This window comes from Hypanus sabinus, chromosome 16 (assembly GCF_030144855.1).
Source record: "Hypanus sabinus isolate sHypSab1 chromosome 16, sHypSab1.hap1, whole genome shotgun sequence".
Taxonomy (NCBI): Eukaryota; Metazoa; Chordata; class Chondrichthyes; order Myliobatiformes; family Dasyatidae; genus Hypanus; species Hypanus sabinus.
Window position 1 is genome coordinate 70,614,537 of NC_082721.1, and position 25,133 is coordinate 70,639,669.

A 25,133-nucleotide genomic window follows, 5' to 3' on the forward strand; every position below is an offset into this window, starting at 1 on the left:
GCGAGTTCGGCGTGGATTGATTGCCACTCCAACCTTCAGCCGCAATCGGCTAACGGCCTGGTCAACACGTCGGCCGACATCGGCTAATGGGCACGAAGCTCCTGCCTCGGATAGGGAGATAATCCGCCGGTTATATAATCTACGGGTCGTAGTCCTGCTTCTCCGCCTGGCGGCAGCAATTTGCTACCAAACAGAATACAGCCTCGCCTCCCGGTCCGACTGCTGCGATTGGCTACCGGTCCGGAAAATAGTTCCGCCTCTGCAAACCTCGGCCACGATTGGTTACATTAGATGGTTCCGCCTTTACGCCCACCACCATGATTGGCTGGAGCTCACCTCTCAGTCTGACCCCCCCCCCCCCGTGACTGCCGGCTCCGAACAATGAGTTGCTTCTCCGTCAATCCGCTATGAGCTGAGTTGTGTCTTCAACCGGCGGGTCGACAACCATCAGGTTCGAAAGAAACAGCGAAGGAAAGGAGCTGGGTTGGGTTGTGTTTCTTGACAGAGCAAGGAGACGGGAGAGAGGAGGGAATACTGTGTGTGTATGTGTGAGAGAGAGATTAAAAACAGAAGGGCGGGGGGAGAAAGAAGATTGGTATCGTAATTAGAAGAGTTTTTTTATTTGTCGCATGTACCAGAAAAAAAGGTCTGGCGTTTTTTCAAGGACATCAAAGCTGTGTAATGTGGTAGTAGAAGGTAAACGAGTAAGAGAGGGCAGAATGAGATGCAATATCTACACAGAAAGTGCGGTAGAGAATAACGTGCAAGACCATACCGCGTTAGATCAGCAAATCATAGGAATTTATTAAAACATTATCTATAACAGAAACTGAGCCAAGTGCTAGAGTCGGAAAAGAGAAGAAGTTGGGAGAGTGAGGTGGTGCAGGGTGGAGGAGGGAGGAGGAGGGGCGGGAGGGAGGAGAGGGCGAGCGGGTGGAGGAGGGGGATGTGGTATAACGTGGGAGGCAGAGGGAAGACGATAGTGAGTGGAGTGAGTTCAGATCGAGAGGATTGGGGTTTGAGGCACAGGAGGTAAGGCATGAGAGGGAGAAGGGGGCAGGGGGAATGGAGGGTGAGAGGACATGGGGGCGTTTGTGGAAGGCAGTTTGGATGACAGGCAATCAGGAGGGGGTCAGGTGCAATGAATGTTGCATTGTTGGGAGAAGACAGGTGGTATAGAATTAATGGTGAGGGGTTGGTGAGAAGGTTATAATTTTGTATTTATTATACTTTCCTGTTTATATCCTCAAATATCATATTGATTTAAAGATGGCTCTGTGGACTGTAGGCTTCGGTGCCCTGGGAGCTGCAATCGGTGGTATTTTGTTGGCGAACACTAACGTCCTGATGTCCAAGCCAGAGTCTGCATCACTGTCCTATTTGTCAGCGGCTGACCTGAGGACGCTGGATCAAGGCAAGTGTAATATTCACCACACACTCTAGTCTTTCTCATTTCCATTCCCATTGTGGTTCTCCACGCATGGTCTCCCAGCGATTGGATTGTACCTCCAAATTTAAAGGCAGCTTCTCTCTGTCTGTTATACGACTATTGAAAGGTTCCCTCGTTTGATGGACTCTTGACCTCACAATCTACCTCATTGTGGCCTTGCACCTGTGGTTTGTTGTACTGCTCTTTCCCTGTAACTGTAATACTGTTCCTCATTGACTTTTCCTTGTACCATCTCAATATACTGATATGATGAATGATGTAGTGGGCAGCATACAATGCAAAATTTGTCACTGTACCTCAGAATATGAAACACAAAACCGATTTTAAAAATTACCAATTTATCCTTGAGCAGTCCTACCCTATCCTTAGTTACAAGTTTGGTCTTTACAGATGTGCAGGATGTCTTGGGATTCACTTTAATCCTTGCCAAGGATGTTTCATGGGCCCTTTTTGTCTCATCCTGCATTCCCCTCTGGTTCCTTCACCTACCTTGTGCACCCTATTCAATCCCAGTTTCCAAAGCCTTGCAGATGCTTCCTCCTTAACTAAATTAACTCCACCTTTCATCATTCAAGGTTTTCGAACCTTGCTATCATTGTCCTCCTTCCTCATTGGAGCAAACTGGTCCTGAACACTTTGCAGCTGGACTGTAAACCGCCTCCACATGTCCTACTTTCTACAAGATTTACTCTTATTCATGGCTGTCTTAAAGCTTAAGGAGTACTGATCATTGTTTCCTCAGTGTCCACCCACTGAAAGACCGGTCACCTGGCCAGGCTGCTTTCCTCACTGGTTGAACTATCCATATACAGCTTCTAGGAACTTCTTGGACACAGCTAACAAATACTGCCCCATCCAAACCTTTTGCATTAACCAGTCTACATGGAGGAAGTCAAAGCCACAATAACTGTTGATTTTGTTCCTTGAGGCAAACCACAAGATTGTATCATTTATATATTCTTTGATAATAAATGTACTTTGAATCTTGCTCCTCGGTGTCCTGTGACTATTTGCCGATCTATAGTATAAACCCATCAAGAGTGATGGTGCTTTTTTTACTTTGAGTTCTACCTACATTGACTCAGTTGATTAGCCCTGAGTTTTTTCCCCCTCCAAGTTCAGCTGTGGTACTGTCCCTCAGTAATAATGCAACGCCTCACTGTCTCTTCTAAAACATTGAATATCTCAGCAGCCAGTCCTGCTCCCCCCTCAACTAGTTCTCTATAACTGCTAAAATGTCATAATTCCATGTACTGATCCATGCTCTGTTCATAAACATAGACATAGCAGTAGAAGTGGGCAATTTGTTCTTTATACTTGTATTGAAATAAACACCTCTGTCTCTGTCATGTTGTTTATATCCCCTAGTCTTGTCTGTCTGACTTTATAATATCACTGCTCATGATGTATGACTTAGCTTCAATCCATCTGTAACCTGGTGCCCTGGTTCCCATCTCCAACCTTTAAAGTTTCCCAGGCAGCAGCAGCAAACCTCCCTATCAGGATAGTAATTCTGTTGGAGTTTTAAGGTATAATCCATCCACCTGTTACAGATCAGCCCTGCCCTGAAAGGTTCTGTGATCTAGAAACCTGAATATAAACTAAATATTTGAGACTCTCTAGTCAAGGGGTTTTGTTTCAGTGCTGGAGACTCGCTGTAGTCAGGAGCGTGCATCAATGCTGGAGGAACCCCATATTCAGGGAGCACGCATTGGTGCTGGAGGCACCCCCGCAGTTGGGGATCGTGCATCAAAAGTTAAAGGTTTCAAGCCTGAAACTCCCAACAGAAGTTTACAAAGAGGAAACAGTGTAGTTTTCTGTCTCTCTTTCTCTGTGGGGAAGACTTTTCCTCGTCTCCCCACAATGCTTTATACGGTAAATCTAGGCCTCCTGGGTTGTAACCCCTTTGTTAAAAGAATTTGATGCTTCCTGCTGCGTGTTACACAATATTGATGGTGGAGTGGACTGTGAAGGCTGTTTAAGATTACAAAAGGATCTGGATCAACTGAAAGAATGGTGAAGTAATTGGAAATGGAATTTAATTCCAACAGATGTGAACGTGTGCTTCGGGAAGCTAGAGCAGGGCAGGTGTACATAGTAGCAGAGCTCTCAAGAGTGTTGTGGAACAGAGAGACATCGGGGTACAAGTACATAGATCCCTGAAAGTGGCAGTGCAGGAAGACATGGTAGTGTGGGAGGCACGCGGCATGCTTGTCTTCAACAACTGAGGCACTGCCTAGAAGGATTGGGACAACTTGTTACAAATGGGCGAAACCTTGGTCAGGCTGCAGCTAGAGTATTGTGTGTAGGTCTGGTCAACACTACAAGAAAAATGTGATGAAGCTAAAGAGGACACAGAAAAGATTCAAAAAAGAGGTTGCCTGGATTAGTGGCCTTGAGTTATAAGGAGGGAGATTGGATACACAAGATACTGCGGATGCTAGAACCTGGAGCAACAAAGAACGTGATGGGAGAATTCAGTGGGTGGAGTCACATCGGTGAGAGGAAAGACATTGTCATTTCTTGTCAAAACCCTACAGAACAGGAGTAGGTTTTTGACCCCAACCATCATCTATTTCTTTCCTCCCACAGATGCGGCTCAACCTGCTGAGTTCCTCCAGCCGGTTGTTTGTTTCCTATTCAGGTCATGAACAGCCCTCGGGGATGGAACTTGTCCCAACCCGGGAATTCCCTGCATTGTGTTATTCATCAACTTCCTTTAAAGATCTCTGCCTCTCATTCAATAATTTAATCACCGCTTATATTGTTTACAGAGGGACGTACATTTAAAGCAAGTGACCTGTGGCAGCACAATGGAGCGGTAATCATGGCAGTTCGAAGACCAGGATGATCTTTGTGCCGGGAGGTATGAAGCGATTTCTTTTTATAAGTGAACTCTGTTTAATTAAGGACCCAACTGGTCCTTGCTGATCAAGATTTATGTCAAAATGCTGGAGGTACTCAGCGGGTCAGAGCGTCTGTGGATATGAATGAGGAGTGGATGTTTCAGGACAAGACCCTCCTTCACGGCCAATTGGCCCTGACTCTCTCTGTCCTGCCATCCTTAAGCACTGAACTAAACTGTTGTCACCAATCTTCACAGACTTGTTCAATCACTATTTTAAGCTAAGCAGTGGTATAGAACATAGAGCAATACAGTACAGGAACAGGCCCTTCAGCCCACAATGTTGTGCAATGAAACCAGTTCAATTAGTAATCAACTGTCCAACTAAACTAATCCCCTCTGCCTACAGTGTCCATATCCTTCCATTTCCCTGATATTTCTGTGCCTATCTAAACATTTCTTAAAAGTCTCTAATGTTTCTGCCTCCAGGACAAAGAGGGAGGCCGGAAAAACCATTGTGAGGACTACACACTCTACAAACTGCCTTTTCCAGAGCCACCCTTCTGCACCCAAACTCCTGCGGTTTGCAGTCTCACAGAACAATGGTGGATCTGGCGCTGGAAAGGGTCTTGTGGATTTTGCAATTTATGCTCAGTAGGAATGTGGTAGATATTGGAAGTCACTCTTCTGCCTACGTCCTGGGCTTTTTCAGCCCTCTACCACTGCAATTTTTTTTTTTTCAGGCTCTATACAAGTTCTGACCCGGTTATTTCTACCTACTGCTTTTATAAACCTTGCCTCTATGCAACAAATGCTGTTCAACAGTGGTCTCTCAGCTCAGATTTCACGTGAAAATGGGGCAAGCAGCTATTAACTAATTAATTTCTAAAGAGCTGAACCACTTTGCTTTTGCTGGAGGTGTGGTTGGACAATCACTAACTGTTGTGGGTGGCCCAAGGCCCATCACAACATCAACTTCCTGGCAGCGAGTTCATTAAGATGACGCCTCTCTTTCCCTTTGTTGAGCTCTGTTTAAATGAAACCACAGCACTAGCTCCAAGAACAGTTATTATCTCTCCACCGTCAGGCTCTTGAACCAATAGACAATAGGTGCAGAAGTAGACCATTCGGCCCTTCGAGCCTGCACTGCCATTTTGAGATCATGGCTGATCATCTACTATCAATACCCGGTTCCTGCCTTGTCCCCATATCCCTTGATTCCCCTATCCATAAGACACCTATCTAGCTCCTTCTTGAAAGCATCCAGAGAATTGGCCTCTGCCTTCCGAGGCAAATGCAAGAGGATTTCCAGAGGGGAAAACTTCACTTACCCCAATGAGAAACGCTCCCACAGTCTATTGTCTCATTTTCAAGTAGTTGTCATCTCTTGTTCATGATATTTATGCTTTTTTTATTCATTATTATGTTGCTTTTTTTCTTTTTGTATTTGTAGTTTATTGTCTTTAGCACATTGGTTGTTTGCCTACGCTGTAATGCACACAAAACGCTGGAGGGACTCAGCAGGTCAGGCAGCGTGGAAAAGAGTGAACAGTCGTTGTTTCAGTTTGAGATCCTTCTTCAGGACTAAAGTGATGTATTGGTTTCTTTGTATTTATTGAGAATGCCTGCAAGAAAATGGATCTCTGGCTTGTCTATGGTGACATTGTACTTTGATAATAAGTTAAGTTTGAACTTTGAACTTCCACCTGTGTACACCAAGTAGAGAGATAAACCAGCTTTGGAAATGATTTTATTTTTTTAATTTTGGCAGTACAGCAAGGAGTAGGCCCTTCCAGCCCTTTGAGCCATGCTGCCCAAGGACCCGGGCATTCCACGGGAAGACATACAGAGATTCCTTCCAGAATGGTGCCAGAATTGAACTCCGAACTCCAGGTCACCTCGAACTGTGACAGCATTGCGCTAACCCCTACACTGCTGCGGCACCCACGGGTCTAGAGAAGTTAATTCTTCAGGAAAGGTAGCTCAGAATTGGTTTAGCTTTCATCTGTTGTAGAAAAAAGGGTAAGAAGAGATTTCCTTTCATTATGTGCGCTAGCAGCCAGATCAACAAACAGTCTGTCTCGAGAACTTCCCCTCCATCAAAGAAGCCAGTGTTCAGCCGACTTAATTCAGTTCACATGATTCTAAAAAATGACTGAGCATGTTGGATACAATAAACACCACTTCCCAGCAGAAGTGCTGAAGGCCTGTGTTCCACAATTATCTATGCCCCTCAGGAAACAGTTCTGGTAGAGCAACAACCTTGAGATATGCCCAACATTGTGCAAAATTCCAAAATATGTCCTGTTTACAAACAGCCCGACAAACCTATTACGACTAATTACGTATAGAAATACTTTACTTCCTGAGAAGTCTGTGTGTTTAGCACGTCACCAATCACTTTGACAAATTTCTGTATGCAGAAGGGAGGGTCTGAACTCATTTCGAAGTTCAAAGTAAAATTTATGATAAGAGTCCGTGCATGTCTCCACATGCAACCCTAAGTTTCATTTTCCTGCGGGAACACTCAGTAAACCTATAGATTAGTAACTATAGACAGGATCAATGAAAGAATACATAAGACAACAAACTGAGCAGACTCACCAACTGCATCTCAGTGTGGTATGGCAATTGTCCCATATCGGACTGCAAAGCACTCCAGCGTGTGGTGAAAAGTGCCCAGTGAACTATCAGCACCCAATTGCCCACCATTGAGAACATCTACCATAAACGCTGCCTGGGCAGGGCAAAAGCATGATTAAGGATGCATCTCACCCTAACCATGGACTTTCTACTCTCCTCCCATCCGATTGGCGCTATAGGAGCCTCCGCTCCCGCACCAGCAGGCACAGGAAGAGCTTCTTCAATGAGGCTGTGACCCTGCTGAACCTCACATCACAGCATTAAGCAGTATTGCACCCATATTGTACTGTCTCAGTACTTTTATGTTTGTGTGCGTAGCACTTTTTATTCGCAGTTATTTTGTAAATAACATTGTTCTTTGCATTTCATTGGCTTTGTATCTGTACTTGGCACAATGACAATAAAGTTGAGTCTAATCTAAAATACAAATATAAATAAATAGCAATAAATAACAAAAGCATGAAATAACAAGATAAAGAATCCTTAAAGTGGGTTTGCTTGTGGGAGCATCTCAATAGATGACTGTAGTTATCCTCTTTTGATCAAGAACTTGATGGTTGAGGGTAAGTAACTGTTCTTGAACCTGGTGGTGCAAGTCCTGAGGCTCTTGTACCTTCTGCCTGAAGGCAGCATCGAGGAAAAACGTACGCCTTGGGTGGTAAGGACCTTGGATAGATGCTGCTTTTCTACGATCGTGTTTCATGCGTGGGCAGATGGAACAAATCGGCAAATCAGTGAGAATGGAGTACAAGATGTAAAGTTTGGGACCTGTCATCGGTGAGTTCAGAGGGTCGGGTCTAGTGTTTTGCGATAGGTGACTCCTGGGGTCAGCACTGAAAATCAAAGCCCATGGGTCAATCAGAAGTTCAAAAGTTGCAACCCATTGTGACCCAGAGTCCCGAGTTTGTGAGTTCTCTGGTGAAATCAAAACCCAACGTCTGGGAGTTTGAGTCTACTGGAGGCCAAAGAGGACTTGTATGTGCATGAGTGTGTTTGTGGGTGGGTGGGAGGTATGGCTTGTTTCGTTGTTTTTGTATTCTGAGTATCGTGGGTATGCTATTTTGGCACCAGAATATGTGGCATCATCCTCAGGTGTATTGGTTATTATTGCAAATGAAGCATCTCACAGTGGCCACTTTGTTAGGCTCAGACCAAATATCAGAATTATCCTCGCTTTGGGCCCTAGAGGACTGGAAGGTGGTCAATTTTGCTCCTTTTTTCAAGAAAGGAAATGGGGATGATATAGAGAGCCTTACATCAGTGGTAAGGAAGCTTTCAGAGAGAGTTCTTAGGGAGGAGAAGAGGAGCATAGTAGAGATAGGGGATTCCAAAATTAGAGGAGCAGAAAGCAGATTCTGTGGACATAAGAGACACCTGGATGGTATGTTGCCTTCCAGGTGCCAGGGTCAGGGATGTTTTGGATCGGATCCATGGTCTTCTAAAGGAGGAGGGTGAACAACAGGAAGACCAGTACCAGCAACATGGGTTGGAAAAGGCAGGAGGTCCAAAGGGAAGTTGGGCAGAAAACAGAAAAGCAGGACCTCCAAGGTAGTCATTTTTGGATTGCTGCCTGTGGCACATGACAGTGAAGATAAGAATAGTATGATGTGGCAAATGCATACGTGGCTGAAGAATTGGTGCGGGGGGCAGGGTTTCAGATTTCTGGATATGTGGAATTTCTTCTGGGAAGAAGTACAAAAAGGGCCGGTTACACCTGAACCTAAGGGGGACTAATATGCTTGTGGACAGGTTTGTTAGAGCTGTGGAAAGGGTTTAAGCTAATTTGGCAGGGGGATGGGATCTGGAGTGATAGAGCTGAGGATGGGGGAGTGTGTTGTGATACAGTGGGGAAGGCAGATGATAGGGCAAAATTATAGTCAGTGTGATGAGTTAAAGAGTGACAAGGTTCCAAAATTAAAAAGGTTGATGAATACGGGACAGAAGGTGTTGTATTCGAGTGCATACAGTATACAGAATAAAGTAGATGATCTTGTAGTGCAGTTCAAGATTGGCAGGTATGATATGGGAATTTTGGTGTCATGGCTGAAAGAAGATCATAGTTGGGAGCTTAAAATTCAAGGATACGCACTGTATGGAAAGGACAAGCAGGTAGGCAGGGGAGGTGGGGTGGCATTGTTCATAAAAAAAAATGAAATCAAATCCTTAAAAAGAGTGCTGGAAAATGTAAATACTTGTGGTAAAGTTAAAAAAACTGCAAAGGTAACAAGACACTGATGGGAGTTGCACACCACCATCTGAAAAGTAACCAGATGTGCGTTACAAATTACAAAGGGAGATAGAAAATGCATGTAAAAAGGGCAATGTTGCAATAATCATTGGGGATTTCAATATGCAGGTAGATTGGGAAAATCAGCTTGGTGCTAGGTCCACCTAGTGGGTTGGCAATTCTCGATTGACTGTTATGTAATGATACAGATTTGATTACAGAGCTTGAGGTAAAGGAACCCTTAGGAGATTTGTCATAGAATTCACCCTGCAGCTTGAGGAGAAGCAAAAAGCAGATGTATTGATCCTTTTACTTCAGTGTAAGAATCATAGAGACATGAGACGAGAGTTGGCCATGGTTGATTGGAAGGGGACATGAGCAGAAATGACAGAATAGCAATGGCTGGTGATTAGAGGGGAAATTCAAATGCAGAAAAGATGCATCACAAAAATGAAGAATATTCTAAAGGGAGGATGAGACAACTGTGGCTGACAAGGGAAGACAAAGACAGCATGAAAGCAAAAGCTAGGGCATATAATATTACCAAAAGTAATGGGAAGCTAGAGTATTACGAGACCTTCAAAAACCAATAGAAGGCAAATAAAAAAACCTTAGAGAGAAAGGATGAAATATGAAGGTAAGCTAGCCAATAATATAGAATTTGTTAAAAAGTTTTTCAGATATTTAAAGAGTAAAAACAAGATGTGTAGATATCAGACTACTAGAAAATGGTGCTGGAGAGATTGTAATGGGGGGCAGAGAAATGGCAGATGAGCTTAAGTATTTTTCATCAGTCTTCACCGTGAAGACATGAGCAGAATGCCAGAAATGTGACTGTGTCGGGTCAAAAGTGAGTGCCGTTGCCTTTACTAAGTGAAGGTGCTTGGGCAGCTGAAAAATCTTAAAATAGGTATGTCACCTGGACTACACCCCAGGTGGCTGAAGTGGTTGTGGAGGCATTAGTAATGATCTTTCAAGAATCAGTACATTTTGGAATGGTTCTGGAGAACTGGAAAATTGCAAATGTCACTCCACTGTTTAAGGGAGTGAGGCAGAAGACAGGAAATTATAGACCAATTAGCCTAACTTCAGAGGTGGGCAAGATTTTGAAGTTCATTATTAAGAATGTGATTTTAGAGGACCTGGAGGCACATGAAAAAAATAGGCTGTAGTCAGCATATCTTCCTTAAGAGATAATATTGCCTGACAAATCTGTTAGAATTCTAGGAAGTGGGCAAGACAGACAAAGGAGAATCAACAGATGCCATTTATTTGGATTTTCAGATGGCCTTTGACATTGTGTTGCACATGATGCTGCTTAACGTAAGAGCCCATGATATTTCAGGAAAGGTACTAGCACAGATAGAAGATTGCCTGACTGGCAGGAGGCAGAGAGTGGGAATAAAGGGGGTCTTTTCTGGTTGGCGACTGTTGACTAGTGATGTGCTGCACAGGTCAGTGTTGGGACTGCTTCTTTTCCTGTCAATGATCTGGATGAAGGAATTCATGGCTTTGTGGCCAAGTTTGTGGATTGTACGAATTTGGGTGGAAAGGCAGATAGTGTTGAAAGAGGGTGTCTGTAAAAGTTCTTGGACAGATTGGGGGAATGGCTAAAGAAGTAGGGAATGGAATATCATGTAAGGAAGTGTATGGTCATGCACTTTGGCAAAAGGAATAAAGGCGAGGGCTATTTTCTAAATGAGAAAGTATAAAACTGAGGTGCAAAGAGACCTGAGAGTCCTCGTGCAGAATTCTCTAAAGGATAATTTGCAGTTTCAATCAGTGGTAAGGAAAGTAAGTGCAATGTTAGTACTCATTTCAAGAGGACTAGAATACAAAAGCAAGGATGTAGTGCTGAGGCTTTATAAAGCATTGGTTAAAGTGCACTTAAGTGCATTTGGGCCCCTTATCTAAGAAAAAATATGCTGGTATTGGTGAGGGTCCAAAGGAGATATGAGAATGTTTACAGGACTGAAATTGTTGATATACGTGAAGCATCTGATAACTCTGGGGCTGTACTCACTGGAGCTCAAAAGAATCGGGGAGGGGATCTCATTGAAATATTGATAGGGCCAGATAGAGTGGATGTGGAGAGCGTGTTTCCTATAGTGGTGGAGTCTAGGTCCGTTGGCACAGCCTCAGAATTGAGGGATGTGCATTTAAAGCAGTGGTTCCTGCTTATTGAATAATCAGGCATCAAAGGTTACAGGGAAAAGGCAGGAAAATGGGATTGAGAGGGATAATAAATTGCCAAGATGGACTGACAGAGCAGGCATGGGGGCCTAATTCTGCTCCTTTGTCTTGATCTTATGGTCTAAAGTCACTGAAACATGAAGCACAATAACATGCCCTTTCAGGCCTTGCCAGCAGTCTGCACATCTACACTTCCTCCATTTCCCCACATTAGAGCCAATATCCCCGTACATCCTTCCTCTAAGTACTCGTCCAAATGCCGTAACCTGCTTTGGCAGCTTGTGAGCAGGATGTTCACCACCCTCTGTGTGAAAACATTTACCCCGTGCATCTCCTATTAAATTTCTCCACTCTCAGAAACCTGGCCTTGGAAGAAGATTCTGACTACCCATGCCTCTGATAATTTCATAAACTTCTATATGGTTACCCCATCAGCCTGCTGGGTTCCACTGAAAATGAACTCTCTCATAACTATAATCTTCCTTTCCATGTGATGTTCTGGTGAATTACTTCTGTACTTTCTCTTGCTACCTCATCATCTCTGTGGTCTGGCAATCAGAACTGTGTACAGTACCCTACGTTACAACCAAAGATTTGTACATCTGCATCATAATTAGTAATTGATGAAGGGAGATTTGTGGATGATGTCCACAGATTTTAGTAAAGCATTTGACAAGTTCCCAACTAAGAGGCAAATCCAGAATACTAAGATGAATGGGATCCACAGTCACTTGGCCGCTTAGATTCAGAGTTCTTGTGCCTCTGGAACGTACAGGGTTTGATGGGACATTTGGCAGCGATCCGTACTGGGACCTCTGCCTTTTGAGATATAAAAAGCAACTTGGGTGAACTGGGAGATGGGTGGGTTAAATAAGTTTGCAACCAATACAGTGGTTGGTGGTGTTGCAAGGAGCATAGATGATTGCTAAAGAATAGAGCGGAATATAGATCAGTTGCAGATATGAATTTAATCCAGCCAAATGAGAGGCATTGAAATTTGCAAGAGTACAGTGTTAATGGCTAAACCCTGAGCGGAATGATCTTGGGGTCCAAGTTCACTGATAGTGGCTGCGCCTTGATAGGGTGGTGAAGAGGGTGTATGGCATGTTTGCCTATATTAGCGGAGGCAGAGTTCAAGAGTCAGGAAAGACTGTTTCATAAAACTCTGGTAAGGCCACATATACTGTACAATATTGCACTGAATTCTGGTAATGTCATACAGTGTGAAGATCTTGGAGAGGAGTTTTAACAAGATGCTGTCTAGATTAAAGGGGCATACGCTTATGAGGAGAGGTTGGACAAACTTGTGTGGTTTTTTCTTGAGCGTTGAAGATGGAGGGGGAAATCTGATAGAAGTTTGTAAAATTGTTTGAGGAATAGAGTAGATGTTTAGCATCCTTTTCCCAGGATTGAAATGTTGAATATTAGTAGGCATGTGTGTAAGCTGAGGGGCGGGGGAAGTACAAACCCCATTTCCAGAAAAGTTGGGATATTTTCCCAAATGCAATAAAAACAAAAATCTGTGATATGTTAATTCACGTGAACCTTTCTTTAACTGACAAAAGTACAAAGATTTTCAATAGTTTTACTGACCAACTTAATTGTATTTTGTAAATATACACAAATTTAGAATTTGATGGCTGCAACACACTCAACAAAAGTTGGGACAGAGTTAAAATAAGATTGAAAAGTGCACAGAATATTCAAGTAACACCGGTTTGGAAGACTCCACATTAAGCAGGCTAATTGGTAGCAGGTGAGGTATCATGACTGGGTATAAAAGTAGCGTCCATCAAAGGCTCAGTCTTTGCAAGCAAGGATGGGTCGTGGCTCACTCCTTTGTGCCAGAATTCGTGAGAGAATTGTTAGTCAGTTCAAAAGGAATATTTCCCAGTGCAAGATTGCAGAGAATTTAGGTCTTTCAACATCTACAGTACATAATATTGTGAAAAGATTCAGAGAATTCAGAGAATCTCAGTGCATAAAGGGCAAGGTTGGAAACCACTGTTGAATGCATGTGATCTTCGAGCCCTCAGGCAGCACTGCCTAAGAAACCGTCATGCTGCTGTGACAATTATAGCCAGCTGGGCTCAGGAGTACTTCGGAAAACCATTGCCACTTAACACAGTCCATCGCTGCATCCAGAAATACAACTTGAAACTGTATTACGCAAGGAGGAAGCCATACATCAACTCTATGCAGAAACGCCGGTGAGTTCTCTGGGCCCGAGCTCATCTCAAATGGACCGAAAGACTGTGGAACCTTGTGCTGTCGTCAGATGAGTCCACATTTCAGCTAGTTTTTGGGAAAAAAACGGGCGTCGAGTTCTCCGTGCCAAAGATGAAAATGACCATTCTGATTGTTATCAGCGAAAGGTGCAAAAGCCAGCATCTGTGGTGGTATGGGGATGCATCAGTGCCCACAGTATGGGTGAGTTGCATGTATGTGAAGGTACCATTGACTCTGAGGCATATATTAGGATTTTAGAGAGACATATGTTGCCATCAAGGCAACGTCTCTTCCCGGGATGTCCATGCTTATTTCAGCAGGACAATGCCAGACCACATTCTGCACGGGCTACAACAGTGTGGCTTTGTAGACACAGAGTGTGTGTGCTTGACTGGCCTGCTGCCAGTCCAGATCTATCTCCTATTGAAAATGTATCAGGAATCATGAAGCGGAGAATCAGACAACGGAGACCACGCACTGTTAAGCAGCTGAAGTCTTGTATTAAGCAAGAATGGACAAAATTTCCAATTGCAAATCTACTACAATTAGTATCCTCAGTTCCAAAATGATTAAAAAGTGTTATTAAAAGGAAAGGTGATGTAACACAATGGTAAACATGACTCTGTCCCAACTTTTGAGTGTGTTGCAGCCATCAAATTCTAAATTTGTGTATATTTACAAAATACAATTAAGTTGGTCAGTCAAACTATTGAAAATCTTTGTACTTTTGTCAGTTAAATAAAGGTTCACATGAATTAACATATCACAGATTTTTGTTTTTATTGCATTTTGGAAAATATCCCAACTTTTCTGGAAATGGGGTTTGTACAAAAGAGCTGTGTGAGGCAAGATTTTGTTTACATTGAGAGTGAAATAGAGCGAAGGAGACCTTCAGATAGAATATGAATGTGAGGAGAAGGGAGGGATGTGTCCAGTGAGTGGGCAAATGAGATTCAGTTAATTAGGAGTCAGGCTTCGTTTGATATGATATTGTGGGCTGTAAGACCTGTACAATACCGTACAGTGATCCCACTCAGGATCAAAAAAGTACTTATTAATCTATGCTTAGCTCAGTTTGCAATAAAGTGACTTTATAATAAAAATGGAGCACTTCCAACCTGTTAATACTTTACCTCAAAGTTATTCTACCAGGTAATACCAAAAGAATACTTCCTCACATCCTCCTGTTTTCAAAATTTATAGCTGTCTCCTAGGCCCCCCCCCCCCCCCCTTTGAACTGATCAGAAAGGGGGGCAATTTGTTTTCTTTGCCCCTAAGAGGAACAACACCAGCTTCTCTAGCTGAAATCTTCTCATCGCTGAAGCCATTCCTCTCTAGAATCTTAATATTTAGCTGAAAGCCAACAATGATTCAAAGGTGAGTTACAATGCAATCGCTGGGAGACCATGTGAGGCTGAACCACAATGGGAATGGAAATGAGAAGGACTACAATGCCTTGATCCAACGTCCTCAGGTCAGCCGCCGACAAATAGGACAGTGATGCAGACTTTGGCTTGGGCATCAGGATGTTAGTCAGCAATATACCATCAACTGCAGCTCCCAGGGCACCAATGCCTACCAGCATTTAAACAGCTTTAAATCAACATGATGTTTGAAGACATAAACAACAACAGGAAAGTATAATAAATGCAATAAAATTATAATCACCTCACCAACCTATCTCTCACTTTCTCTCTCCCTCTCCCTCATCATCTTTTCTACTCCACCTGTCTTCTCCCTACAACTCCACATCCATTGCCTGTGCCATCCGCTCACACACCACCCCCTTTCCCCCTCTGTTCATCTCACATTGCCTCTAATGCCCCCTTAGAGGGTGTCTGTTTCCCCCCCCCCCCCACCACCACCACCACTCCAACAAACAGGGCAAGTTGCAGAATTCTGTCTGGGCCATTAGCTTCAAAGTAAGTACACAAAAAGAAAAGTTTGGTCTGCGGGTTGATATTCTAAATTGGAGAAAGACCAATATTTATTGTATCAAAGAGCATCTGACAAGTGTGGATTCAGGCTGTTTTCTGGCAAAGCATTACTTGCTAAGTGGGAGGCTGTCACAAGTTAAATTTAGAGTACAAAGCTTGTATGTGCATGTCAAAATAAAATATAAAGATAACAAATTATGGAACATTTGCTTTCAAGACATACTGAGGCCCAGATTAAGAGGAAAGAGAGACGTGTTGACAAGTGGGAACAAATGAGGTGCTTATGGACTATAAGAAATGCAAAAACACACTTAAGAAGGAAATCAGGAGCGCTAAAGGAAGGTGAGGTTGCTCCAGCAGACCGAGTGAAAGAGAATCCCAAGGGATTCTACAGATAAGTGAAGTGCAAAGGGATTGCAAGGTACAGAATTGGTATCCTGGAAGATCAGAATGGCAATCTATGCCTGGAGCCAAAAGAGTAGAGGAGGATCTTGAAAGGATTTTTTTTTTTTTTGCATCTGTATTATTCAAGAGACGAACACAGTCCATAGAAGTGAGGCAAAGCAGCAGTGAGGTTATGGACCCTATACAGATTACAGAGGTGGAGGTGTGTGCTGTCTTCAGGCAATTTTGGATGGAGAAATCTGCAAGGTCTGACAAGGTGTTCCCTCTTACCCTGTGGGAGGCAAGTGCAGAAATTGCAGGGGTTCTAGCTGAGATATTTAAACCATCCTTAGCGACAGGTGAGGTACTGGAGGATATCTAATTTTGTTCCGCTGTTTAAGGAGCGTTCTAAAAATAAACCGGGAGTTATAACTGGTGAGCCTGCCGTCAGTAGTGGGAAAGTTATTGGAAGGTATTCTAAGGGACTGACATGTAAGTATTTGTATAGACGTGGACTGATTAGGGATTGTCAGCATGGCTCTGTGCATGGTAGGTTGTGTCTAAGTCTTATAATGTGTTTTGAGGACAATACCAGGAAAGTTGAAGGCAAGGTAGTGGATGTTGTCTATATGGACTTTAGCCAGGTGTTTGGCAAGGTCCTGCAAGGGAGAATCATTGTGAAGGTCAGTCACTTGACATTCAAGAAAGGTAGTAACTTTTATAAATAACGTTGGACATTGGCTCTGTGAGAGAAGCCGGAGAGTGGTAGTAGTTGGTTGCCTCTCTGACTGGAGGCCTGTGACGTGACTAATGGAGTGCAGCAGGGATCGGGGCTGCGTTCATTTGTGTTAATCATCCAGATCATTTATCATGGATGACAATGTGGTGAACTGGATCTGCAAATTTGTGGATGATACCAAGACTGGGGGTGCAGTGGACAATGAGGAAGACTATCAAAGCTCACAGCAGGATCTGGACCAACTGGAAAAATGGACTACAAAATCGCAGATGGAATTTAATATAGACAGATGCGAGGTGTTTCACTTTGTGTATGGCCTACCCTTCTTGGTCCTACCAGTGAAAGCTAGTGGTAGAACAAAGGGACGTGGGAATACAGATCCATAATTGATTGAAAGTGTAGATAGAGTCGTAAAGAAAGATTCTGGCACTTCTGGTCCATGTATTGATTACTGGAGATGGAACGTTATGTTGAAGATATAAATAAGGCTGAAAGAGTACAGAGAAATGTTATAAGCATATTGCTGGATCTGGAGGACCTGAATAATGAGGAAAGAGGGAGTGGGTTGGGACTTTATTCCTTGGAATGTAGAGGATTGATGGGAGACTTGATAGATGTATACAGAATTATGAGCGATATAGATAGGGTATATACAAGCAGGCTTTTTCCACTGAGGTTGGGTTGGGCTACAACAAGATGTCATGGATTACAGGTGAAAAGTGAAAAGTTTGAAGGAAACATGAGGGAAAACCTCTTCACTCACAGGGCCGTAAGAGTGTGGGGCGAGCTTGATTTCAATCTTTCAGAGATGCTTGGATAGGTACACAGATGGTAGGGGTATGGAGGGCTATGGTCGGGGTGCAAGTCAACAGTAGACACTTGAAGTGGTTCTGCATGGGCGAGGTGGGCTCAAAGGCCAACTTCTGGGCTGTAATTTCAAATCTCAGCAATGTATTCTGGCTCCTCCCTTTCCACCCCAGAGCATTACATTCAGACTCCCCTCCCAGGTTCCTGACCTGAATCAGTGAACTCCCTTTCTTCAGAGAGGTGGCAGCTGCTGATGGAGTCTGCTAATTCTGGCTGTTCTTCACACAGAGACAAAGTGCTGGTGATACCCAGTAGGTGAGGCTACATTTGGCAAGTCTCCATCGACCCTTACCAATTTTTATCTATGCACGGTAGAAGACACCGTATCTGGATGCATACCAGCTTGGTGTGGCAACTACTCTGCCCATGACTACAAGAAACTGCAGAACTGTGGACACATCACAGGAACCAAGCTCCCCTTTAATAATACTTCTATACTTCTCACTGCTCACTAAAGCAACCTCCATAATCAGCAACCCCAAGTACCCACCCCAAACATTCTCTCTCCTTCCCTCTCCTGTCAGGTCGATGATACAAATAAAGGATTGAAGATGTGTCTTGGCCTGAAATGTCTACTGTTGTCCTGAAGAAGGGTCTCAGCCTGAAATGTCGACTGTTGTATTCATTTCCATAGGTGCTGCCAAGCCTGCTGAGCTCCTCCACATTGTGTGTGTGTGTATATTGGATTTCCAGCATTGGCAGAATCTCTTGTGTAGATGTTGCAAAACCCTGAAAGTTCGTAGCACCGGGCTCGAGGACAGCTTCCACCCCACTGTTGTCAGACTGTTGAATAGATCTCTTTATTAGAATATGGACTTTGACCTCACAATCTACCACGTTATCTTGCATTCTATTGATTATCAGGAGTGAACTTTATCTGCAGCTTTTACACTTTATTCTGCATTATTACTCTTCCCTTGTTCTACGTTAATGTCATGTATAATGATTAATCTGCTGGCAAGGAAAGCTCTTCACTGTGTCTTGATACATGTGACAATAATAAACTAAATACCAATGAACCGATGCTAATATCTGTGGCAAGAGTTAATGTTTTTTTTTTCTTTTCCCACAGATACAACCTGAGCTGCTCAGTATTTCCAGCATTTTCTAGTTTTATTTTGTCTCTATTTTTCAGTAGATAACTGGTACAATGCCCTCTGGGATGCACGTTCCCAGTCTCCTTTCAGTTTCCTTTATACCTCGTGCTGGTTTGACTTTTGTTGTATCTTCCTGCAGGAGGCTGCTGAGATCTCCTCCCTGAGACCCCAGCTCGATGAGTTGGGTGTCACTCTTTATGCCGTCGTCAAAGAAAACATCAAAACTGAATTGGAGGACTTCCAACCCTATTTCAAAGGAGAGATCTTTCTGGATGTCAATGTATGTACTGGGTGTCCAATTGTCGGGGAGTAAGGGGAACAGTTATCAGGGCAGTCACTCCCCACGAGAGGAATGGGGAGTGGAGTGTTGGACAATGGGAGCACAAATTGGAGTTTCATGTTGAGTGTTAGTGGTCTATCTTGCATTTCCCTGGGACGCAGCTCAGCTCCCTCATTAACTGAGCTCAGAATTGCTTCGTGTTCCTGAGTTTGGGCCTTGGCGAAGCCTGGCTCCACAGATGCAGATTGCATGCAGCTGGAGTCAGTGATAGTGGGCTGCAAGGAAGTCCGAGCCTGAGTCAGTGGGGTGACCACTGGCTGCTCAGGTGCAGCAGGGCAGAGGAGGCATTGGTTCTTCCCAAAGTTTCTTCCCCACTCTTGATTGAGAACATGGACTACCAGGCCAGCAGAGAGCTGGTGAGGTGAACGTGTTTCCAATGGCACCCCCACCCACATGACCATAATTACATGGCAGTGAACCAACCACCATATCCTTCCTCCCCACTTTCACACTTATCTGTCCTGAACGTCACACTTCCTCCATCCCTACCCTCCCATTCCCACGTGTTCCCATCTGCCACACTGCTGGGGCTCCCACCCTCACACTTCCCCCTACCCACCCCCCCATACCCTGTACCCTCACTATAGACAATGCTCCATTTGCAGAAACACTTCTATGGTCCGAGGCAGAGGGTGCTGGGACTGGCAGGACTCGTACGCCTGAGTGTCTGGAGGAGCCTTTTCCGAGCCTGGCGAAAGGGATTCACCGGGAACACCGATGGAGAAGGATTCATCCTGGGAGGAGTGTTCGTCATTGGACCTGGGGAGCAGGTAGGGGAGTGGCACAGAGAGGGAGGAGCAGGCAGAGGAGTGGGACAGAGCCGTACACATCTATTGAAGTTGGTCAAAGTTTTCGATGTTAGGCTGAATCTACACAAACTCCTCAGGATGTAGAGGTGCTTTCTTCATAATTGCCCTTCTGTGCTGTGCCCAGGACAGGTCCTCTGGATTTAAAGTTGCTGACCCTCTCCACCTCTGATTCTCAGACAAGGACTGGCTCATGGACCTCTGGTGTCTCTCTCCTGAAGTCAATAATCAATTCTTTGGTCTTGCTGACTTTGACTGGATGGTGTTGTTATGGCACCACTCAGCCAGATTATCAGTCATTTTCCCCCATATGCTGATTCGTCACCACCTTTGATTTGGTGTATGACAGTGGTGTCATCGGCAAACCTGAATATGGATATGGAGCTGTGCTTAGCCTCACAGTTATAAGTATAAAGTGAGTCGAGCAGGGGTCTAAGCTCACAGCCTTGTGGTGCACCTACACTGATGCAGATCGTGGGGGAGAAGTTGGAAATCCAAACGGATTGGGCAGCGCAGCTGAGGAAATCGAGGATCCAATTGCACAAGGAGGTATTGAGGCCATGGTCTTGAAGCTTATTGATTTGTTTTGAGAGGATGATGGTATCAAGTGCCGAGCAGTAGCTGATGAAGAGCATCATGATGTATCCATCTTTGCCAGGCCTGGCGCGCCAGTGCAATTATGAAGAAAGTGCAGCAGCACCTCTACTTCCACAGGAGTTTGTGTAGATTCAGCTGGACATCTAAAGCTTTGAGGGTGTGTAGGACAGAGGAAGCAGGAAATTATTTTGACAAAATGCTGCCTTGTGCTAGTGCTGAAGTGTTGGTATTTTGCCCACGCAGGGGGTCCTGTTGGAGCACCGAGAGAAGGAGTTTGGTGATCATGTTGACATTCAGTCTCTGCTTGACGCTGTTGGAAAGATTAAACCTCAGAATGAAACGAAGTCAGAGTCCTAGACAATGGGCAAGGTCAACTGATGAGGGAATGGTCAGCACTAAATGGTGTTCAAATCTGAACTGACAGTACCCAACAGAGTAAACACAGTGCCCTGCGGTCTAAACTGAGTGCCTAACAAACTAAAGTGCTTATCACCCAGCAATATTATCACAATATCAACAATCTAAATTCAGCACAAAGTACCCAGCAATTGAAACCCATCACACAGTAACCAAAAATTGAAATACAACCCTCAACAAACCAAACACAACACTAAACAAGTCACTCAGTACCCAATGATGTAAGTGCAACACTGTTCTGAACTATCTGGTGCCCAGCAATCTAGAAGCTATCATTTCCACTGGTAAGCTGACAGACCCTTGATCAGTTATCTACCCCCAAACATTGTTTGCCCCTCTGATCTGCAAGGACTCCTGGCTTTTGCTGTATTCATGACGGTCTGGTGGTAAAAGTTTCTATCAGATCTGATACTCACCAAGCCAAGTCAGGAGAGTCTGATGCTAAATGTTGTTGGTAAATCAACCGGAACAATAAAGGAAACATTATCAAGGTGAAATTTGTAATTGAAGTCTCATTTTCCAATTTTCAAGCTCGATCATTAACATGATCTCAGTCTGTTTTCATAAAGCTGGATGAAGTCCTTGCTCTTCAGTCCAGCACCAGTTCTACTGTAACTCGGTGTTGCTCTCTGCAGGAGATGTGCCAGGATTGTCGGTTTTTAGTTGGGCAGAGAGCTTGGATAGGTTGGGTTTGTTTTCCCTGGGGCTATGGTCGCTGAAGGGGTGACCTGAAAGAATTACATAAGATTAAAGGCAAAGAAGCTGGCTTCATTTCTTACCTCTACATCAAAACATACAGTGAAATACGGTGTTTACGTCAAGGATCAGCACAGTTCGAGATGTGCCTGAGGCAGCCTGCAAGTGTTGCTATGCTTTCTGCGCCAACGTAGCATGCCCACAAATTACTAACTCTAGCCCTAGTACGGGAGGAAACCCACACAGCCACGGGGAGAAGATACAAGCTCCTTACAAACACTGGCAGGAATTCAACTATGATCACTAGCACTGTAAGGCGTTACGCTAATCACTATGCTTCTGTGATTATGGGAGTCACAGATGAAATAGCTGAACTATGTTTTCCACAGCAGGACTATGAAAAAACAAAAGGCCATCGGTTTAAGGTGAGAGGAAGGAGCTTTAAAGAGGATCTTGAGGTTTTTTTTTATATAAGGCAGTTGATATCTGGAACGTACACCAAAGGAGATGGTGACGTCAGATAAAATGGCTGTTTAAGAGGCCTTCAACTGACACGTGGATAGCAAAGGCACAGAAGGCCGTGGCCCTATTCTGGGCAAATGGGGATAGTCAATGGACAAAAGTGGGGTGGCTCTGCACTTCCCAGAACTATGACAGGGTTCTGCAGATGACTGCTTAAGAAGAGATTCACTCCCACATTCAAGCAGAGCATCCGGAAATCCCCACGCTGACATATCAGGGCTGCTGCACGTTCATCACAGCCATAAAGACAACTACCCTGGACTCATTCCTCTCCCCCCACCCCGCCCCCATCCTCCTCGCTAACGTACGCTGCCCAAAAAATAAAATTGAAGGCCTCAGAGCAAGACTACAGTACTGGGGGGACGTCATGGACTGTTGGGTACTCAGATTCAATCCCAGCACCCTGAACGAGGGCTTTACCTTCCATCACTTGGATCAGACTGTGGTGTTAAGTAAGAGCAAAGCCGCTTGCATCATTAACTCATCATGGTGCACAGACGTGATGATTCCATGCTGGGATGGGCTTTATGTGTAATGGACTGGGCTGTAGCCACTATTTTTCGTATGCCTTTCCATTCAAGGGCATTGGTGTTTCCACATCAGGCTGTGACGCAACCAGTCAATATAATCTTCACTGCGCATCTGTAGAAGTTTTAGATAACATACCAAATCTTCGCAAACTTCTCAGAAAGTAGAGGTGTTGCAGTGCCTTCTTTGTAATGATAGTTACGTGCTGGAAGGGTCCTCTGAAATTTTAATGTAGGGGAATTTAAAGTTGCTGACGCTCTCCATCTCTGATCCCCTAACGGGGACTAGCTCATGGACCTCTGGTTTTCCTCTTCCTGAAGACAATAATCAGCTCTTTGGTTTTGCTGAGAGATTGAGAATTGGCTGATGGTGCTACAACAACAATCTCCCTCCTATATGCTGACCCGTCATCACCTTTGATTCTCAAAACAACAGTGGTGTTGTCAGCAAACATAAGTATGGCATTGGAGTTGTACTTAACCATTACAGTCATAAGTATAAAGTGAGTAGAGCAGTGACGAATGGGGAGTGGGGTGGAGACGAAGCACACAACCTTGCAATGCACCTGCAATTGAGGAGGAGATGTTCGAAATCCAAACTGAGTTTATGCATGAGGATACCGAGGACCCAGTTGCACAAGCCTAGGTCTTGCAGTGTATTGATTATTGAGCAGATGAATGCAGAGCTGTAGTCAATGGAGAACATCCTGATGCATGTGCCTTCACTGTTCCAGGGTTGAGTGAAGAGCCAATGAAATGTTGTGTACCAGTAGGCTATTTGGAGCAGATCCAAATTACTTCTCAGGCAGGATTTGATATATTTCATCACCAGCATCTCAAAGCACATTATCACCATGGACGTAAGTGCTACTGAATCGATAGTACTTGGTGAAAGTAGAGTGGTGGATGTTGTCTACATGGATTTTAGTAAGGCATTTCACAATCTGCCTCATGTTAGGCTCAACCAGAAGGTTGAGATGCTGGAGATTTCCGGTGACTTGGCCCTTTGGATTCAGTATTGGCTTCCCCAGAGAAGACAGTGATTAGTGGTCAATGGGAATTCTTCTAGCTGGAGGCCCTGGAGTAAGAGTGTTCCACACTATGCTGGAACCTCTGCTGTTTGTGGTATATATGACGATTGAAAATTGAGATGGGTGGGTTATGAAATTTGCAGATAGTACAAAGGTTGGTGCTGTTGTGTATAGAACAGGGAACAATAGAGCACAGGAATATGCCATTCAAACCACAGTGTTGTGCCAAACCAAATAAATTAGTAATCAAATGAGGAAATAAACTGCCTACACAATGGGCGTACTCTTCCATTTTTCTCGCATTTATGTACCTATCTAAACATCTCTAATGTATCAGCCTCTACCACCACCTCAGGCACCTGAGGATACGAATTGACAATAAACTGGACAGGTCAAAGAACACTGAGGCTGTCTACAAGAAGGGTCAGAGCTGTCTATATTTCCTGAGGAGACTAATGTCCTTTAACATCTGCAGGACGATGCTGAGGATGTTCTATGAGTCTGTGGTGGCCAGTGCTATCATGTTTGCTGTTGTGTGCTGGGGCAGCAGGCTGAGGGTAGCAGACACCAACAGAATCAGCAAACTCATTCGTAAGGCCAGTGATGTTGTGGAGGTGGAACTGGACTCTATGACGGTGGTGTCTGAAAAGAGGATGCTGTCCAAGTTGCATGCCATCTTGGACAATGTCTCCCATCCACTCCATAATGTACTGGTCAGGCACAGGAATACATTCAGCCAGAGACTCATTCCACCGAGATGCAATACTGAGTGTCATAAGAAATCATTCCTGCCCGTGGCCATCAAACTTTACAACTCCTCCCTCGGAGTGTCAGACACCCTGAGCCAATAGGCTGGTCCTGGACTTACTTCCATTTGGCATAATTTACCTATTATTATTTAATTATTTATGGTTTTATATTGCTATATTTCTACACTATGTTGGTGCAACTGAAACAAAACCCAATTTCCCTCGGGATCAATAAAGTATGTCTGTCTGTCTTAAATGCATGTCCTCTGATATTAGACATGTCAACCCTGAGATAAAGATACTGCCTGTCTAGTCTACCTCTGCTCCTGCACTTAATAGTGTACTGTACTATCTCCTTAAATTTGACCTCCCAAGGTGCAACACTTTGCAGTTGGCAGGGCTAAACTCCATCTGCCATTTCTCTGCCCATACCCGCAACAGATCAATATTCTACTGTTACGAGCCCATAGGTTTCATTTACTGTGGACTGTCACTTTAAGACAGTGGCTAAGTGAGGCGGGACTATGATGTCAGTCACACACTGAAATGGTTTGCTTCAGGTTTTTAAACAGAGGGAGAGAGAGTGACCTTTAGTAGTAGCAGGAAGAGAGAGACAGAGCGAAACTGAAAAGTCAGTAGCTTCAGCTTGTGGCAGCTGGGGTCTGGAACTCTCCTATGCCCAAAGGGTGGGTTGATTGTCAATCCAGTGTACATTTCCCTTTTTAAATGTGTGGCTGTCACCTCAGATTATCCATAGGAGTGGATTTATTTTGGGATATCCTATGGAGACCACTTGTATGTTAACCCCTGCCTGGGTCTTTTGTGTGATAATCCCTT

General features: G+C 44.2%; 1 protein-coding gene across 5 annotated transcripts; it reads left to right on the forward strand.

Annotated features, from left to right (window-relative positions):
• The first annotated feature begins 330 nt into the window (after window positions 1-330).
• On the forward strand, window positions 331-21,032 carry LOC132406429 (peroxiredoxin-like 2A). Of its 5 annotated transcripts, none has more exons than XM_059992066.1 (6): window positions 331-451; window positions 1,270-1,414; window positions 4,225-4,316; window positions 18,751-18,891; window positions 19,557-19,721; window positions 20,598-21,032. In XM_059992066.1, the coding sequence occupies exons 2-6, from the start codon at window positions 1,270-1,272 to the stop codon at window positions 20,709-20,711; spliced, it is 657 nt and encodes a 218-aa protein (XP_059848049.1). In that variant the 5' UTR covers window positions 331-451; the 3' UTR covers window positions 20,712-21,032. The 5 variants fall into 5 exon arrangements, with proteins under 5 accessions (XP_059848049.1, XP_059848052.1, XP_059848050.1 ...); XM_059992069.1 differs by having other exon boundaries at window positions 334-451; window positions 1,289-1,414; XM_059992067.1 differs by lacking the exon at window positions 331-451 and adding an exon at window positions 522-542.
• Window positions 21,033-25,133: the final 4,101 nt, after the last annotated feature.